Below are 20,192 nucleotides of genomic sequence, written 5' to 3' on the forward strand. Positions count from 1 at the left end.
GCCCCACGGCCAGACGGAAAAAGGAAAGAAGCATCTCCCACCCTCTCCCGGCAGCAGCCCAACCTCCTTGAATCCAGCTCCGGCGTCCTGCAATGAAATGAACTGTGTCCCTCACGGCCCATCGCCTACCGGCTCGTCGACCCGGCTTGGTCCCATCGAGGGAGACTCGTGGCAACGCCATGTCCCGTTAGGGCCCTGGCGAGCTGCTCGTTAGCCCCAAGCCCAGGGTGAAACAACCGTCCGAGCAAAGAAGAGCCTCACCCGTGGATACCCGGCACGGAGAGCTGATTTACAGGAGGGAAAGGCTCTGCCTCTCTCGCTGCGTTGTACATTTCTGGCTGCCTCGTGGCAAACGTGTATAAAACTCCTCTTTCCTCCTCTGTCCTCGTGTCCCTTCCTCCACGGCCGTGTCCCCGGGGTGCTTCGGCATGCGGTACATCCTGCTGCTTCCATTCACTCGCCTTGGGGTCAGGGTAGGCGTGGGGCAAGCGGGACTCCTCCCTTGGCAGAGCCGGGGAAGGAGCACCTTCTGGGCCGGTGGCCAGAGGCATTAGTTGCCCCAGGGTGGAGCACCCGGGTGGCTTTGCTCCCCTGGTAGCCCCAGGTGTGGTGTAAGCAGGAGCTCTCTCGGGAGCAGTGCCTTCCAGTTCCACTCGTCCTTGCTCTCCATCACAGCTGGTAGCACCTCAGGCACACGTGGACTTTTTCCAAGGAGAACAAAGCTTGCTCTTCAGTGCCAGGCCCCCCGTGACATGGAACGACATGTACTGTCCCCACCTCTCTTCCTCTTCTGTGTGCGGTATGCCCTTCTTCCGCGGGATGTTGCCATTCTCAATAAATTGCAGAGAACATTCATCATGCCTTGGTGTCCTTGCTTTGGAGGCCACTTCTAGTCAAGGTGGTCCTAGCTGTTGGGGAAGCAGCTCGGTGGGAAGGTGAGGGTTGTTCTTCCATTCATGGTGCCGTGACCGTGCTATGAGGGAAGAAAATGGGTATGTGAATGGAGCCAGGGTGGTGTCCAAGGAGGTGTGGTGCCTCTTGACTCTTGTCAGTCGTTGCAGTGCCCGAACACACACGCCCGTACCTACACTGGAGGGGTTCTGCATGCTCCAGCCAAGCAACGTGCCATAAATATGAGCAGTCAGGAGCACTGAGGGCCCAAACTAGAGGAGTTCTGGAGGCTGCTAAATTTTTGGGCTGGTACTGGTACCGACCCATCCTTGGAATCATGTATAGTCGTTTCCACAGCAGATGTCTTCATTTGTTGTGTCTGGAAACCTCCATCACAGAGGGTTCCAGCACCTCCCGAATGCACGAGGAGGCTACAGACTGCTCCGAGCCAATCGTTAGGGCTCGGCCTTTTTGCAAACTAAGACACTCAGCGCCCTGTTGCCCATGTCACATCTTACCCGGTAACCTACGAATTGCCGCTGCTCTAGGAAAGGGGTTGTAGCAATCTCTCTCTTGGACTTCAGCTTTTTAGAGCAGGAAGAAGCTGTGTATGGGCTGTGCTGAAATCACCGTCATAAACTTCGGGGATCTGCGCAGGAAGGCTGCCAGGGCAGAGAGGCAAAACCTGAGGAGACCCAAACAGGTCGATTGATGATGGAAATCGGCCGCGGCAGGGCGGGAGCAGACATCAGATCAGTCTGTTGTCAGATCATCTCAGTTTCCTGCCTTGGAGTGGGCTTTGCCTTGTGGTAGGGGGAGGTGGCGATGGTGGGAGTCTTGTGGGCAGTGGTGGGAGGGCAGGTTTTCTGCTGCCTGTGAGCATGGAGATGGCCGTTGGCCAAGCGCTCGTCCTCCGCTGTAGGAGTAGGCCGCGGTAGGGCAGGCTGCACAGCTTGGCACCCCACGAGTCCTGGAGTGCGTGAGAACCTCCAACTCATCCTCCCCTTCATCGACCAGCAGGAGGAACACAAAGGGCTGGGAAGGCACGAGGCATCCCAGACCCCTGGGCTCAGGAACCCATCACCCCCCTGAAACGTGGGACAAGACCCCCCCGGTGTCTCCTCTTCACGTAGAGAGCACGTGGGAGAGATTTGGTCTCGCTCGAGGAGGGTATGGGAGCAGAACGGTGTGTTTGATCTGTGCTTCAGCTCCTCCACCACAAGAAGAGATCAAAGAGCCCGAAAGCGCTTTCAGTAGTGGTTCAGGAGTCCCACAACAACCTGCTGCGAGGTGCCCGTGTCCCCGTAGGAGGTGCAGGAGCTGCAGATGGAGGAAGAGGTGCAGAGAAGGCGGTGGGGAATGGTCATGGGGCTCTTGGCAGAGGGACTTGTCCTTGCTTTGAAGCCCAGCAGAAGCGTGCGGGAGCCGGGGAAAGGGTCTGGCTTTGGCCCAAACAGAAGACGATGAGAAGGCAATGCCTCTGTGAAGCTGGGGCTGTGCCAAGAGCACTTTGAGGTTTGGCCTGGGGCAAGAGTCACCTGTTTTGGTTCTTAATTTTAAGACTATGTTTCTTCTCAGCTTTAAAATCCGAAATACGGCGTTATTGGCATTGTTATGGGGAGTCATTGCCACATCCTCCCCTGTGCCGCCAGAACCTCTTCGCCGCGTGAGATCCCGAGCTGCAGCCTGCCTTGGTCTCCAGCTACGTTTTCTGCAGAGTTTACATTTTGCCTAATGTTGGTGATTTTGCTGTGCGCAGCTCCTTGCGTAAGAGATGCGAAGGAACGGCTGGACCCAGGCTGTCTATCGAGTTTTACCTGGAGGAGGCTGAAGTGACTCCAGGTTTTGGTATAATCTTCACATCTTGTCTGAAGACGTCAGCGTGACTCAATCTGGGCGTCTTATCTGCCTGTGCTGAATGTGGTCAGCATCCAGGCATTTGGCTGACTTAACAGATCTTCCCCTTCAATGGAGAGCCGCCATGTGGGATGGTACAACCAAGTCATGCTGCCTCCCGAGAGAGGAGCCACCGTGCGTTTGGCAATCTGGAGGGAGGCCGTGAGGAGAGACAACCTGTTTTCTCCAACTGAGAGCTCAATTACCCCACACCTCCCGGGGAGTGCTCATTGAGAGCGGCTGCGCTGGTCTGCGGAATGATCTGGAGCACTTAACTCTCTGTGTCGGAGAGAACATCTGAGAATGAAGACCCTCTTCATTTCAGCTGCTTTTGAAAGGGAAGGTGTCCCGTCCCCGCTGTAGGGATGGCTGCCCATTCTCCAGCCACAACTCGTTGAGTGGGCAGGCCACACACATGTGGATATCTCTTGGCCAACCATGACTTGTGTCCCTCAAGGGTAGGACAACCCTTGGCCAATGATGTCTTGAGTCCCTCAAGGGTAGGGCAGCGCTTGGCCAACGATGACTTGGGTCCCTCAGGAATAGGACAATCCTTGGCCAATGATGACTTGAGTCCCACACGGGTAGGACAACCCTTGGCCAACCGTTACCTGAATCCCTCAAGGATCATGTTCTCCCCTCCCCTCCGCCCCGTTTTGTGAAGAGACTGTGGTGTCAGGCAGCCGCCGTCTCTGTGACAGCCATTGGCATTTGTGTTTGTGATTCCTCTGGTGGCTTTGGAAAGTGATTCTCTGGGCTGGTTTTGCAAAGGCTCTGAGGTGTCTGTGGCTGAAGGCCGATACCTAGTGATCCTCTCAAACAACACTTTAATTGTCTTATTGGTCTTATGGGTGGTTGTGAAAATTCAAACACATGTATTCCACTCTGAAAGCTTAAATAGAGTATCATATTGGGCTGCTGACATGACATGAAGGCTGTAAAATACAGTTCCTTTAACATTTATTGATGATTTTTAGGAGCTAAGCAGTAGGAAAAATATTGCTTTTTCCTTAAAGTTCATACGTGTAACGAGAATATATATTGGATTAATAAGTTCCAGAAGATATGGGCAAGACGTCTTTCAGCTGAATGTCCTTCGTAGCCCGTGCAAGAAATTAAACATTATTGTTTTCTCGTTTGAAGCAGTAGCTGGTGTTTCAAAAATACATTTTTCTTAAGTGAATGTTTTCAGCACCCCCTCTTCTCCCCGCCCCAAATTTGCTGTGGTCAAAGATGTGGGCAACGATGCCACACCTGCCCCCACACTTCTGATACAGCAGTACTTTACCTGTTAGTACTTATGGGAGCACCAGAGCTTCTTCCACCTTTTAGTTGCCCCTTTTTTCCAAATGATCAAGTGTGATGATCTCAGCCTGATCATTTGCCCACCAGCTTCAGTGAAAAAAACCCGATAATCAATTATTTTAACAAGTCACAGTTCTCCCTGCCTGCATTTCTCTGCTATTTTTGCTGTCTTCAGTCATGGTTACCACATCTAGTGCCCGAAGGGTCCTTTCATTCCTCGGTAGGTTCGGCAATGCCTGTGGCCGTGGGGAAAGAAGAAGGAAGGAGCTCGGACAATCCTTGTTCTCTCGCTCGTTCCGCTCCGGTGCTCAGAGTCTCGGTACCCGGTTATCTCAGACTCCGGAGACGCATTTTGCGGGAATGTGCCCTAGAAGGCGGCACTCCCATCCCAACTGGCGCTCTTAGGAGAGGAACGAAGCACCTCCTTTACGGATAAAAGAGAAATGCTGACCGTTGTTAAATGCTAATGTGTGGTTTTCTTGCTCTACACTGGGAAACTGCTGCTTGAAAAGCCACCGGCAATTTTCCACTTAAGAAGGCGATTTGGGGTGTGCTTGGGGGAATTGTGAAAGTCTCGTTCTTGCTGGTTTTCACCCAAATGCTTGCCTGATGTTGAGCGTCAGTGCAAAAGATGCAGATCCAGACAAACTGCGAAATCATTAAGAGCGGATAGAAAGGTGGGAGGAGGGAAGAACATGACTACATCACTGTAAAACATATTTTTCCAGATGCCAACAAGATATGAGAGTCCACTTACTCATTGAGACCTGTTTCAATGCTCTTGCTCTTTTATTCTCTTCTGCGTTGCAAAGCGTATTTCTGGGTGGAGTCAACAATTTGGCAAAAATCTGTTAACCGCACCAAGCTGATGAAGACAGTAAATTTGTTTCCTCTTCACGCCCTTGTAGACCCAGCCCACCTCCAGAAACAGATAAAAGGGAATGCCTGAAGCTGTGGGGCCAGAGAAGACTGCGCACACTTCTCTCCACATTCATCCCGCAGCAACACAGCTCCGTTGGTCGTTCTGCTCTCCTCAACTCCACTTGGAAGAAACGGCCATGTCTCGGCAGTCAATCTGTAGAAGCTTCGGAGGCGGAAGCAAAAGGGGATACAGCTCTTGCTCTGCCATCGGTGGTGGCTTTGGAGGAAGTGGGGGCAGAAGCAGGATCAGCTATAGCTCGTTCTCCACATCCAGGGGAACTGGAGGCAGTGGACGTTGTGGAGGCTTTAGCAGCAGGAGCCTCCATAACCTGGGTGGCAGCGGAAGAATTTCCATGGGTGGCTCTTATGGCGGTGGATACGGATGTAGAATTGGTGGCTTTGGTGGAGGCTTTGGAGGAGGATTTGGCAGCATTGGAGGCGCTGTCATTGGTGGAGGAATAGGCAGCTTTGGTGGTCCCATGAGAGGTGGTCCTGGGTTCCCTGGAGGCATCCAACCGGTGCAGGTTGACCCAACCCTCCTGCGGCCAGTCCATGTCGATATTGATCCTCAGATCCAACAAGTGAAGTGCCAGGAGAAGGAACAGATCAAGACTCTTAACAATCAGTTTGCTTCTTTCATTGACAAGGTGAGAGGCTGGAACTGTATTTGCTCGGGGATGGGGACTCGGAGGAACCTTCCTGTGCTGTGGAGAGGGAAATATTGTCCGTCTCAGCTCAGTGTTGGCAGGTCTGGAAGGCTGGTAGGGTTTTCATTGAGTCCTCCTAAGAAAATGTAGAAGTTTTACATCTGCAGAGAAACCAAAGGACTTTCTCTAGGTTTGGTTGATCCAAACTCTTCCTTAGCTTGTCTCTCTAGTGTTCTCTGTGCTGTCGGGCCAAAGTGATCGTGACATACACAGTTATCCTAAGTGGTTCTTTAAGTCTGTCCTTAATCAAGGACAGTTTCTTCTCAAGGAAATTAGACTGTAGGAATGAGCTTTCAGTTATTTCCTGGCGTTTCCTTATTTCAGTTCAAGTACAGAAGAGTATTCTTCAGACTGTCTGCACTGGGAGAACATTGGTTATAAACGTGCTTTGTAGTTTTTTTAATATATGACATTATGTACTGAATACCATTTGTATGTGATAAGAAGAATGTTCTCTGGTATTGAGGCATATGGGATTTCAGTCACTGGAAGGAAAAAAATGTCCTGAAGCTTCTGCAAATTAATGTAGATCAAAATTTACAATTGGAAATGACAACAAACTGTAAATCTGGAATGTCATCATTCAGATGGATAATAAAAAAAGAGCAGAAGCGTAAGAAGGGAAGAGAGGAGGAATTCAAGGAAAACTGAAAAAAGAGGAGAAAGAAGGGAGGAATCTTGCTTGAGGAAAATTGGCTTTCAATTAGCCACAGTCTCGTTGAGGATTTGGGAAATGGTTCCCTTGGCCTCCCAAGTAAGCAGGAGGTTTGAGGAGTGAGATGTCTCCCCGGGTGAATATCTCACACATCCCTTTGTGGGCTTTCAGGTCCGCTTCCTGGAGCAACAGAACAAGGTCCTCTCCACCAAGTGGGAGCTCCTCCAACAGCAAGGACCTTCGGGGCCGAGGAAGAACCTGGATGTCCTCTTTGAAAATTACATCCAGAACCTCAGGAGGAGGCTGGAGTCTCTTTTGGGGCAGAGGGGACAGCTGGAGTCGGAACTGCAGAACATGCGGCAATACGTGGAGGAGTACAAAACCAAGTAAGTGCAGTGACAGCAGAAGGAGGAAATGAGCGCCCAGACAGGAGAGCTAAGCCACCTTGGAGACTGTCTTGCGTTTGCTCTGGAGCTCTGTGGACATGGGACTGAGGGCGCCATGGAGGGAAGGGGGGTTCCGCTGGTTGACTCAAGAGCAGTCCAAGAGACTCCTCTTGTCTTGTCCCCTTCAACAGGTACGAAGAGGAAATCAACAGGCGCACCGCTGCTGAGAACGAGTTTGTGGTGCTCAAGAAGGTGAGTCAGAGGCGCCGGGAGAGAGGGGGTGTGGGGGCACAGGTGGCAAAGACACGGGAAGGAGTCATCACCAAGGTGGTCAGCTTCCACCAGGAGGCATTGGCTGCCAACAGCTCTTCTGGGGTTGGAGGAAGCTGTTGTTTACTTGTGTGATCTTTCCTTTAGGATGTGGACTGTGCCTACATGACCAAAGTGGAGTTGGAAGCCAAAGTGGGAGCTCTGACTGACGAAATCAACTTCCTGAGGTGTATCTACGAAGAGGTAAGAGCTCTTTCTTACACTTTGCGGGCTGGAGTTGCAATGAGGCGTGTGGTGGCCAAAGACACTGAGGTGGGCCTCAGTGCCTCTGTGGATTTGGTCTGGAGAGGCTGTTTGGAGCTGCTGCTCTTTTCTCCCCTCCTCAGGTGGTCAGGCTAACTCCTGTCTTGGTTGTAGGAACTGGCTCAGATGCAGACAATCAGCCGGGACCTGTCTGTGGTGGTGTCCATGGACAACAACCGACACCTGGATTTGGACAGCATCATCGAGGAGGTCAGGCGCCAGTACGAGCAGATTGCACAGAGCAGCAGAGCTGAAGCCGAAGCTTGGTACCAGAGCCGGGTGAGTTGGGAAGCGGTCAAGGCACCTGGGACACTCTCTGATGACCCCTGGCCCCTGGCCACAGAACAAGGGCACTGCTTGAGTTCTTGGTCGGCTGTGTCACTGACGGGTCGCTTTGTCTCCATGCCACCAGTATGAAGAGCTGCAGAGCACTGCCGGAAGGCACGGGGACAGCCTGCGCAACACCAAGATAGAGATCCAAGAGCTGACCCGGAACGTCCAGAGGCTGCGGGCCGAGATTGAGAACGTGAAGAAGCAGGTAGGGGTTCCTCAGCGTCAGGCTGGGTCACGACTGAGCTGGTGGTGTGCTAGGGACAGTGTGAGGGACACGTAGTCCTTGAAGTTCAGATCCTTTGGAGGAGAGTGATGGTTCCTGCTCATTTCCCATGGAGTTTGTGCCCTGAGGGCTGCTCCAGTGGAGGGTGTGAAGAAGGGAACTGAGAAACCGCTTTTCTTTTTCTCAGAACCATCAGCTGCAGTCAGCTATCGCCGAGGCTGAGGAGCGGGGTGAGATGGCCCTCAAGGATGCCAGGAGGAAACTGGAAGAGCTGGAATGTGCCCTGAGCAAAGACAAGGAGGAGCTGGCTCGCTTGCTGAAGGAGTACCAGGAGCTGCTGAACATCAAGATTGCGCTGGACGTGGAGATTGCCATGTACAGGAAGCTGCTGGAGGGAGAGGAGAACAGGTTAGATCTGCTGTCAGGTTGGCCTGACCAAGGTACTGTCTCTCCTTGGGACAGACTGAGGTTTTATCATCTCTCACAGCCCATTTAGTGCTGGAATCTGATTTACTTTTCATTTTTTTCCCCCAAGTTTTTAAACCCAAAATAGAAACGAGGTCCCCACAGGGAATGTTTCTCAGTGGTTTTGATGGATGTTAAATGAAACAGGAAATAGAAGGAGCGCGTGGGAAAGTGCATGAAGCCTGACTGCTTCCTCTCATATCAGATTTACCACTTCTTCCCTTTCCCTACACAGGCTCTGTGGAGACAACCCGTCCAACGTCAATGTCTGTAAGTATCTGCACGCCGTCTTCTCTGCAGAACGGCTTTTCCCCTGGGTTTCGTGGGGATTCCCAGGTTGTCGCTTGACGCACAGTGAGCCTCTCCTTCTCTTGCAGCTGTGGTAGGCAGAACCACCATTGCTGGAGGCCGCGCTGGTGGCTTCGGAGCCGGCAGTGGCATGGGAGGAGGAGTATGTGCGGTCGGAGGAGGAAGCATCATTGGAGGCAGCTGTGGCATGGGAGGAGGGATTCTCAGCGGTGGCTTCTCCTCTGGAAGTGGAAGAATGTGCAGCTCCGGAGGTGGCAACTTCATGGCAGGGGGTGGATCCTCCTCTGTGCGGAGGTGTGTCACAACCACGACGGTCAAATCTTCAGGTGTAAAATACTGAGCCCTGACCTCAGTCCCCCCAAGGAAAGAAGCGCCTTTTCCTCCCTCCCGCCAGCAGCAGAGCCCCTTCCACCCTGAACCGGCATCCAGCAAAGAAACGAACTGTTTCCCTTCCTTAAATCACCCTGCCCACGGGGAGCTTGGCGGTGAAACACCACCCTGTCGGCAGAGCCCCACCAGTCTCCAGGGAAGAGACATCTCCCTTGTGGGTACCCGGGATGAGACATCTCCCTTGTGGGTACCAGGGACTGCAGAGCTCGTCCTGCGCGCCTCGCTGCTACCCCAGGCTGCTGCCCTGGCTGAGGAGGAGCGCGTGTGAAACCGCTCTTTCCTTTCACTTTTTAAGGTCTCTTTTTCAATGGCCGTGTTTCCCCTGCCACTTCCCCGCGTCCTGCATGGTAGCAGCTTGTTTCAGCTATATGGGGAATTCACGTAAGCAGAAGAAACGTGATAATGCCTCATAGTCAGATTTAGGAGCAAGGAACAGGTCTCTGGAGATGTCCACCTTCCCTCGGTGGAGTAATTTGGCAGCTTTAATATTTTATAGATTTCTTTCCCTCTTCTCCTTCGCGCTTGACGTATGTATGGCCTTATTGCAAACCTTCTGTTGCGTGAACCCTACTGCATGGTTGCTTTCTACCAGCACCCCTTTCCGCCGAGTTCTTTCATTACCAATAAACTGCAGACAGATGAAAAGAGATCTTTGTGTTGTCTTATCACTTAACGGTCCCCAGGGGAGGGGGAACACGCTTTGTTCTTCAATGTAAGGAACAGCAACATCTACGGTGCTTGGTCCTATGGTGAGCGCCATGAACTGCCCGGTTGAGGTGAGGAGGAAGATGGTCTTTCTTTCTCCTCTTCGGAGGTGCCATCTTGCTCCTCCACAGTAGACTCCTCATCTCTCTGCGGGGTGGGAGAGCCGTGGCTGTGAGGAGTGCGGCACAGGAAGGGAATGTGCTATGTCAACCTGGTGGCCATGAGGTGGGGGAAATTGGGCTCCCCCCAAGCATAGCAGAATGAAGTGTCCAGCCCTTGGTTGATGGGCACCTCAGCATCATCAGTGGGGACATTGGAGTTGGGACATGACAATGAATGGTGGCAGTTGGTACGTGGTTGTCTGGATGCGATGGTTTGAACATGGTGGTCTGAACAGGGCAGTTGTGGCATTTGGACTGGGCGGTTTGAACATGGCCACTGGGATGTAGCCGTTGGACTCGGCAAATAGAACACAGCCATTAGAACGGGGTGGTTTGAGCAGAGCCGTTGGGATGTGGTGGTTTGAACATGACAGTTGGGATGTGGCAGTTGGACTGGTGTGGTTTGACCACTGCCATTGGGACATGGCAGTTTGAACACGGCCATTGGGATGTGGCAGTTAGCGCCAGTCCTCGGCGTAGCTGTCATCCCAAGAGGACATGCAGCCAACCCACCGCCACCACGAAGCACCTCAGTCCTGAGCTCCCACCCGGGCGCCCTGGAGGCCTCGATGAGGGAGGACACCATCGAGAGGTCTGCAGCAGGTGGTTAATGCATCGATGAAGAGCGGTCATCCTCCACACCTGGCTGGGACAAGGGCGAGCAGCACCATCTGTCTGACGAGCAGGGCTCTTACATGGGCACCCGCCCCTCAAAGGAGAGCGGTGGGAAGGCCTGAAGACGCTGCGTGGACGTGAATTACTCATGAAAAAAAGCAGCGAGAAAGTATGAGACACAGCCTCCAACCTGCTATTATATCTCCAGCTTGCCCAGCCAGGTTAGTCATTAGCCCTCTCTAAATAACATCCCATTGCAACCAAATTAACTTGATTAATGCTTGGCTGGATTCTTCTCCAGCATTGGGAGGAATGAGAGACGGACCAGTAGGTGAATCAACCCTGACTGTACTGTAGCGTGCGCATCGCTCTGGTGCAGTCTCCGTGTTTGTCAGATGAAAGTATGGAAATGGAGATCTGTATTGTAGAGTCTGTGCCATCCAAATGAACAAAACAAACGAGGAAGAAATGATAGTCCGTAATTAGGACAAGAGGAAACGGCCTCAAGTTACTCCAGGGGAAGTTTAGGATGGATATCAGGCAAAGGTTCTTCACAGAAAGGGTTGTCGAGCATTGGAACGGGCTGCCCAGGGAAGTGGTGGGGTCGCCATCCCTGGAGGTGTTTAAAAGCCGGGCGGACATGGTGCTGAGGGACACGGTTTAGTGGTGGTTTTGGCAGTGTTGGGTTGATGGTTGGACTTGATGATTTTCAAGGTCCCTTCCAACCTAGACAACTGTATGATTCTATGATTTGAACTAGTGTTACTTTCATCCGCTTTTCTTATTCTCCTCCAAATAGTCTTTCAGTTGACACACCTGACTTCTTAATCTGATGTTTATACCTGGCTACAACACACCTTATTCTCTTGTTTGAATAAAAAATGCCATTTCTGATTCTAAAATTTATAGGTTGGGATGGGAGAGACCCAGAAGTCATCTCCTATTTCCTCATCCCAGTGAAGAATCCAAGGACGGGTACGGACCAATACGGTGCGAAGGCCCAGAGCACTCCTGGGGACATCCTTGGCACGAGGGCAGAGAGGGTGAAGATCTCCAGTGTGTTGAAACCCAGCAAGCCAAAGACGTGGGCTTCATCCTGCAGAAACCCACGGGCTTTTTAGAAGTTCCCTGAGTTTTTCCTGGAGAGGGGCCAAGCTATAACACGGAGGTGCCGGAGTTTATCTGTCCCATCTGCTGTGCTCATGAAAAAGAGATTAATGCTAATTGCTCAAGTACATCATGCTTGAATGAAAGACTGCACCAGCTCATTGACTGGGCTCCTCTTCACCGGCTCCGAGGAGCACTGTGCTAGCTGCTAGCTCTAGTGTAAAAGTATACCCATATTTGCAGCAACAGGCCCCGTTTGGCTTAAAATGAGTGAATTTACTTGTGAAACATCCTCAGTGTGATCGAGCAATGACAACTCTTCAACACTTTTTGGTAGAGCTGTTGCCATTTTGGACATAGAGGATAAAGAATACAGAATAAATATGGTTTTTGTTGGCTTGTAAGTTCTGGTTTTCTCCAGAGAAGGACATGTGCTGTCTGACTGAGTACCAAATCTGCCCCAGGAGTCTCCTGTGGTCTCTGCTTAGAACCTGACTGCATTTTCAGATCATTTCTGGCTTGTAAAGATGGGAGTTCAAAGCAAGATGGCAAATTCCTTACTCCTCACGTTTACTGCGGAGTCTCCATCACTTAGTCCGAGTAACGTGGGGTTATGAGATACAGTCTGGGATTGCTGGCCTGTCCGGGCACCAACTGGTTTAGTGCAAGACCACCGGTGGCTAGATGCCCTACGGGTCAGAGGACAGGTCGCAGCTGGTGGGGCTCAGAGCACACTTCCTTCCACCAAACGTTGTTGAGGTGGAACAGAAAGGAGATCTCACCCTCTGCAAAGCCAAAACCGCAGTGGATGAACGCTGCAGAGCCCTCAGTGGAGCCAAAGAGGAGGTTGGCCACACATTAGGACTTGTTGAGTGTGAAGATAGCCCCGGACTTTGAGATTGCCATGTGCAGGAAGCTGCTGGAAGGAGAGGAAGAGCAGGTAGATGTCTATCATGTAACCCGGTTCAGGGCACGAGTGGTGCAATATTCTTCGCATCAGAACATGGAAATAAATATAATAGGTGCAATATTTTATGAGCTTATTGGGGAATGAATCCAGGTGGCATTATATTGGCTGTAATTAGAGCTGTAATGAGTTTTTAATTGTTGCTAATCATGTTTATTGTGGGAGGGCCTCAGAAGCTACCAAGATTGCTTCCCTTGGGTTGGTCACTGTGCAAATATGGAGGAGACTCACCCACTTTGTAGTCGTACTGGGTATGACAGTGAACAGCTGGTAAGCAGGAAACATTTGCTTTTATGAGTGGCACCGCTTTGCTGAAAGGATGGGAACATTGTCTCCGGAGAGGTCATCTGCCTCTGCACCTTGAGACTGTTGTTGACGTGACACGTGTCTGCTGAGCCATTGGAGTCCTTCGTGATCCTGAAGGATGAGAAGTTCAGGGCGATGGAACTGAGGTGCAGAGAGGTTACAGGAGGTTAAACGGGGAAAACGGCATCCTTTGGTCCCTCATCTACACTTCAAACAGCGACTGCAACGCCCTCAGCCCACTCGTCTCCAGCTCGACCTGTCTAAGTCCAAAACCAGCTCAAATACTCACTAGAAAACTGAGAACTGAGACTGAAACCAGCAGATCGTGGCAGCAGCAATGACCACCAGGTATCTGGGCTTGGAAGGAGTTTTAAAACCCAACGGTCAAAGACCTGAAAGCTTCTGTAAGCAAACGCACTGACAAAGTCACCTAAAGCTACGTAGCTACCACAGAAACTTAGCCCAGGAGCAAAGGGGAGCTCTTAGTTTGCTGTTGCAGCCGCGTTCCTGTTCTTTTCTTCCAGGTGCTAAACCACCTCCGTCCTTGCCTCTTCGGATCCCGGCTGCTCTTGCCTTGGATCCGTCATGAGGGCAACTGGTTCTGTAGTCAGTCTCCGGGGCTGTCTTGCTCCAGCGCGGTGAATCTTGCTGACTGGCTTACTGGGATCCAAAGAAGTCCATGTCCTAGAGCATCAGCTGGGGCTTGACAGGAGACTTTGAGCCCTTCGTCCAAGTTAATGTTCACCTCAACTTTGATTGTAGAGATTGCGCCAACAGCCAGGCGCCTTTCATCCCGAATGTTTCTTCCTGTTGGATGTCAGCCCCGCTCCTCTGTGAGAGTGCTCAAGCAAACCCCGCGCTGCTCCTGAACAAAACAACTGCTCGCACACAGCCCGGTGACCCGGACGAGCGCTGCCAGTGGATGCGGTGCACCTCCAGCTCCCTCCTGGCCCCACTGCATCCAGTGTTCTCTCAGCTAAAGCCGGGATGGGTAGAACTGTATTTGCAGAACTTACGGCGACCCCATCATCTGTGTCTGGTGGTGATGGCAACTCTTCCTCCTCTTCTTCCTCATCCCCACTCTGGTTTGGATGGTGGTGCTTCTCTGCCCTTCATCTTGCTCCCACACTCGCTGGCTCTGCCCTAAGAAGGGGCTGATGTTCCTTCAGGATTACACTCATGACCCCACAATCCACGTTTTCTGAACAGCTCCATTGCTGGTGCCCATCAGGCCTGGCCGAAAGTCTACATGACGTGACGTGACACGGCACGACAAGGCATGGCATGGCACAACATGGCTTGGCATGGCATGACAAGATCCACTCTTGACTAGAAGTATGGGTTGAAGCAAGTCTGCGCCTCCTGTAGCCTGGGGGCCAGGGCTCGCTGGGCAGACCTGATGAAGATGGGGTAGACAGGGCCACAGAATGCCACTAGAGGGCTTGTGGCCTGGGCAAGGGACACTGCCCCGCTCTCACACACACCCGAACTTGCTCTTGTCCTCCAGGCCAATGACAAATTGACTTTCCCGTAAATTATGGGTCAGGCTGAGATGGGAATTTCAGGTTGTGTAGAAAACCACTACCTGGAGGAAGGACCGGCTCCATTCTCAGCGCAGTCATCGCTCACAAGTGACAGCATGGTGAAAGATGAGAGGACAAATGGTGCGTTGCATTTGCCAATAACTGTGTTTGTGGCAGATCTGTCCGAGCTGCAGGTTTGCTGCCTTGCCTGATCTTTAGAGGGTTTGTTATGGGGCCAGAATCAACTGGAACAGGAACCGGTCCTTGTCTCAGACCAGGACAGCCACTTTACGCTGGTCCTGGAGGTCCTCAGACCAGCCTCCCTTCCTCCTCCCCCACAAAACCACGCTCTGAAGGCCCTGGAACAAGTTCTCGGATTTTTTTTTTTTTGTGCCTCCACAGTGATGTTTGAAATCTGCTGGAGCAAAGGCTGGGCTGGCAGCCAAGGAACCAAGCCCTTTCAGCTGGCTTGCGTTGCTTTCTTTTCACCTCTCCGACCAAGCCCAGTGCCTCGCAGACATATAAAGAGGAAATACGCTGATCCTCTGTTAGAAGGTCTGGTTTTGTGCCACAGCTTTGTCTGTTTGGAGTAAGGCAGCTGAAGGAGAGTCAAGGGTCGCTCTGGTGGTGTCATCCCTTCCAGCAGCACGGCCTGCTTGAAACCTTTTGAGCTAAGAAGTGGCTCTGCAGTAGAATTCCCTCCAGAAACGGTGGGAATAGAAGTGTTTCCTACAGGTTGGAAGGTCTCAGCTGGGAGGGCACTTTGGTGCTGAGCGCTCCTCTAAGGTGGCGTGGCAAATCTCCTTGGTGAAAACAGGGTGTTTGTTGGCCAAATATGTGTTAGTTCCCCTCCATCGCGTCTGCTGGCGTCTGAGAAGTCACCCTGAACCAAGCCTTCCTGGCAGCCCTCAGTCTAGATGATGACCCCGAGGTCCAGAAGGTGCAAGTGCTGGAGAAGGAGCAAACCGAGATCCTCAACAAAAACATTGCCTCCTTTGTTTTCAAGGTAGGAGCTGTCATTTTTTGACCGTTACACATGTAAAGGCTTCTGGTGGGCTACGGCCTTCGGGGGTGGGTAGGTAGGTCTCCTTCTGGAACATTAGGTAGGCGAATTGGGCCTTGGAGAGGGGAATTCATCTTGTGCTTGGATCTGATGGCTGAGGTCACTCACGCCAGGCTGCCAAAGCGCCGGTAAACGCAATGGGGTATGTCAAGCTCTTGGGCATCCTTTGGCCACGTTGAGGGTTCAGCGGTTATTTTTGCACCAAGGTGTGCCGCACACGGCGGCTCCGGATGGGTTGTAAAGCACAGCCTGTGCCAAGCACCACTAGAGGGCTCAGAATAAGATTTTACACGCAGAAAAGAGAGATCTAAAATTACTCTTTAGTGCAAAGCGTGAGCAGTCTATCTCCCTGCGAGGTACAGAGCCAGCACGCCTGTGGCTCCAAAGGGTTTTTGGTGACAATGTGTGGATGGTTTTGCTTGTTCAGAACCTACTGCAGATGACTGATGCCCCTGCCTGAAGTTCCCAGCGACAATAAGTAGCTGTATTTAAAACTCTTGTGTATTGTTGGCTGCTTCTGGCATGGGAAGAACTGAAAGCAGCATGATTTGGGAAAGACTTGCTGATTCTGCCCCTCTACTCTGCTCAGACCCCCCCCGCAGCGCTGCCTCCAGCTCGGGGGGTCCCCACAGCAGAAGGCCCCGGAGCTGTTGGAGCGGGGCCAGAGGAGGCCCTGGAGATGCTGGGAGGGCTGGAGCCCCTCTGCTGGGAGGACAGGCTGGGAGAGGTGGGGGGGGTCAGCCTGGAGAAGAGAAGGCTCCGGAGAGAGCTCAGAGCCCCTTCCAGTGCCTAAAGGGGCTCCAGGAGAGTGGGGAAGGACTTGATCAGAGAGGGGAGCGATGGGACGAGGGGGAATGGTTTGACACCAAAAGAGGGGAGATTGAGATGAGATATTAGGAAGAAATTTTTCACTGCGTGGGTGGTGAGCCCCTGGCGCAGGGTGCCCCGAGGAGCTGTGGCTGCCCCATCCCTGGAGGTGTTCAAGGCCAGGTTGGACGAGGCTGGGAGCAACCTGGGCTGGGGGGAGGTGTCCCTGCCCAGGGCGGGGGGGGACTGGACGAGCTTTAAGCTCCCTCCCAGCTCTAACCATATATGATTCTGTGCCATACACCTTTGAGCTGGTGGTGCAATGTGTCCGGGGAGGTCTGGTGAGAGGATGAATGCTGGGGCGTCTTGTACCTTTGTGTCAAACTCAGTTGCTGGTCCTCATCACATGTCCCACCAGTCAGACCATTGCAAACCTGGGAGAGACTGGTGGAATTTGGCTCGTCTGAAACTGTGGACACCCACAATGTACCTGGCAGAACCCCTCTGACTGGAGAGTGCTCTTGGCTAAGAAATGCCATTCCTTAAAACACATCGGTAAGGTTGGATTAAAAGAGACTTTGACTCACCGTTGTGGTTTAACCCCAGATGGCAACTGGGACCACGCAGCCACTGACTCCCCCCAAGTAGGGTAGAGAGAAAAAGGGGAAAGAAAATCCATGGGTTGAGGTAAAGACAGTTTAATAAAACAGTAATGCAAGATAAAATAATAAAGGTAAAAGAATATACAGAATGAAGCGACGCACTACAATTGTTCACCACCTGATGATTGGTTGCCCATCCCGTCCCGAGCAGCAATTGTGGATTCCTACCCCCAGCCAACCTCCATTTACCTACTGGGCATGATGTCTATGGTGTGGAAGATTCCTTTGGCCGGTGTGTCCTGTCTGTGCTCCCTCCGGGCTTCTCTGGGGAGCTGAAAAAGTCCCTGACTGAACACAAACATTTGCTGAGCAACATCTAAACCAATTTGTGTTACCAACATTATTCTCATACTAAAATCCAAAACGCTTCCCAGTAGGAAGAAAATGAACTCTGTCCCAGCTGAAACCAGGGCACTATCTTCACTGCTATGTGGGGAAAGGAAGACACTTTGCAGGGATGGATTCTCCAGAGAGGGCATCACCTTCTGGAGGTGGTGGGTTCTCTTCACCAGCTCTGCAAAGAGCCTAAATGGCTAGATTAGCCAAAATACTTACCTTCAGAGTTGGGCATCACACAGTGCCTACAACAGATCCCCCTTCTTCAGACCCTTCCCTTGCTGGGCGGGAGGTCTAGTCTGGGAATTGCCAAAGTTCTGGTGCTTTTTGTGTTGCTTCGCCTTTTCTCCACCTGTTTTGCTGTCCTGTGGGTGCTGTCATTGCTGCGGCAGGGCTAATGATGGCAATTGAGGTTCCAATAACTCAAGAGAGTGATTTACTCAATTGATCACGAAGCCTGACCTTGATGGGGCTAATTATCAGCTCTAAGCCAATTGGGAGGCCACCCCAGGTGATACGTAAGTGTGATTGGGTGTGGTGAACCTCCCAGAGGTGATGACACTCTGCCCAGAGAAGGCAGCGCTGGGGCCCACTTCTTTTGTAGGCTGGTAATCACGTTGTTTACTGGATTCTGAACATCTGCCAGAATTATTTCCAGCTGTTTCAACTTCCTGTGGGAAGGGATGTTATTAAAATTGTTCTCAATCACAAACAGTGTCTTTTGATGCTTGCCGTAGCCCTCTTAGCGTGTTCTCTGCCTCTGCTCTCCGGCCAGGTGAGCTACAGGTTCCCGGTCTACTGAGGAAAGACTGATCTGCTGAGCACGAGCGGCTTTTCTCGCGTTTCCTTAAATTTTGTAAAAGTGGAAAGGACTGCTGGGATGTTTAGTGCCTTTGGCTGCTAAAGGGAACCTTGCAAAGAGGGAGGGGGACGTGGCTGAATAGGGGGAGCCCCACGGCTTGGGTGCCTTGGGTGGCGCGAGATGAGCCCCACCACGCGTGGCTACTCGCTGTGGGCCATGGGTGAACCCGGATGGGTTCGGCTGCTTGTCCCGGGCTCACTCCTAGACGTGGTCCCCAAAGTCCTGAACTCTCAGGCCGCTCCTGTGAGCGCTGATTGCTGGTGCCAATTACTGAAGCTTCAGCAACTCCCTTTGCTTATTCCCACTTGATCTTGATCGTGAAGCCGCCCTAATATTCTTCCTCTATTTATATCACGGAGGTCATGTATGTTGACTATTTTTCTGCTGGGGAGCAGCTGCACGTAGAAAAAAGTCATGTTTTCTCATGACACCTGGTGCATTTCACCTAAAGTTCAACCCAATTTCCTCTTCATCCTCATTTTTCTTTTTTCCTTTATTTTTTTTTTTTTTTCCTGCAGGCCGTATCTCTCCTCCTCCTGAAACCCTTTGGAGATTTCATCTCTGCCGTGCTCCAGCACCACACGCCCCAGCTTGAGGGCATCAGCTGCAGGTTTGCTGTGTGTGGAGGAACCAGGACTTGCTTAGTCTTTAAGAGATCTCAGGGATCAGAGAGCACAGTGTTTTGCATTAGGTTAGCCAATAAAGTAAAAAAAAAAAAAAAAAAAAAAAAAGCAACAAGCTTCTACTTCACCCCCTCACTGGAGTTGATAATCGTAACAGCAACAGAAATATTACCTCTCTGTTTTCACGCGTTGTATTAAATCGATACTTTCACATTCTTGTAGGGGAAATAAGAGATTAACAGATAACATAATTATGATTAGTATTTTCTGAATAGATAATTTTATATTATAGGTGTTTACAAGTAAGTTATTGACTTGTTTACCTTCCTGTTAACCCAGAATAATTAGCCATTTATTAAAATAGCCATTTATTAAAATAGCCATTAGTCGTTTGTTAACGGGATTACAAGGTAAAGTAATACTTTGTTTTGTATTAGAAGAATACCTACTGGTCCAGACCCGAGACTAAACTCAAGCCTTGTCACAGCCCACCCCTCTCCCCACTTGAAGCACCTCAAACAGGCAAGACCCCGGTGGGAAGTGACGTACCCCTGGAAGACGGGGACCTACCCCACTCCAGGTAGGACCCATCCTTCCTCGCAGCTGAAGGTGGACTCTAAAGCCACCACGCAGGCTCCCTTCCCAGTCAAGGAGAGGTTCGTAGCTCCAGGGCCAGCTCCTCACACGCTTTCCACCCTGTGTCCCCTTCGCGTGCCTTGCTGTCACCATGCTGATGAACCGAGCTCTCGGTTCCAGCCTCCTACAGGTCGGTCTGTGCTGCCCCTGACCTCTGGGTCTCCACCTTTATTCTATTTGTCGTCCTTCCTCCACTCAAAAAGTTGCTCCCATGCAAGTGGAGATGCGCTGTTGCTTCTTGCCATCTGAAACGCTGCGGTCCACCGGTCACTTCCTTACATCCGTGCTATGGAGCAGCTCCTGATGGAGAAGCCGATGACAGGTCCTGTGACACGTTCCTCCTTATCTACCTGTTGATCTCAGGTGGTTTGGGGTGGCCAGCTTTGCCCCCTCGCCTCCGACCCACCCTGCTTCTCTGCCGTTCAACCACAGCGTTTCCACAAAATGCTTTACCAAAAGCAAAAGAACGTTTTTCCCCCTCAAAAACCATTCCCGACCAGCTGAACTCTGTACCCCCTTACACCAGCCGATGCAGGACAAAGCCCTCCCATCTTAGGGGCTTCCCAGACCTCCTCTAATTATAGTGTCCTCATCAGGCAGCTTCGCTGTTTTACTACGAAGGGCCGACAACTCGTAAATCAGAACGCGCCCTGATATGTTGTTTTTTTTTTTTTTCCTGCATTCTAATGGCAACTTTTGGTCTCACCCAGATGTAGGTCTGGGAGAGGGAAACTCCACCTGATCTCTACGTACCATAGAGCACAG

At 51.6% G+C, this 20,192-nt stretch overlaps 1 protein-coding gene across 1 annotated transcript; it reads left to right on the forward strand.

The window, feature by feature from the left end:
• Positions 1-5,150: 5,150 nt before the first annotated feature.
• Positions 5,151-9,004, forward strand: LOC309682348 (keratin, type II cytoskeletal 6C-like; the record flags this gene model as incomplete). Its single annotated transcript, XM_082496427.1, has 9 exons — positions 5,151-5,660; positions 6,547-6,761; positions 6,953-7,013; positions 7,179-7,274; positions 7,449-7,613; positions 7,747-7,872; positions 8,078-8,298; positions 8,591-8,625; positions 8,733-9,004. The coding sequence occupies 9 exons, from the start codon at positions 5,151-5,153 to the stop codon at positions 9,002-9,004; spliced, it is 1,701 nt and encodes a 566-aa protein (XP_082352553.1).
• Between the last annotated feature and the right edge of the window lie 11,188 nt (positions 9,005-20,192).

The sequence above is a fragment of the Vanellus vanellus genome (genome assembly GCF_965231255.1).
Source record: "Vanellus vanellus genome assembly, chromosome: 28".
In the NCBI taxonomy this organism is placed as follows: Eukaryota; Metazoa; Chordata; class Aves; order Charadriiformes; family Charadriidae; genus Vanellus; species Vanellus vanellus.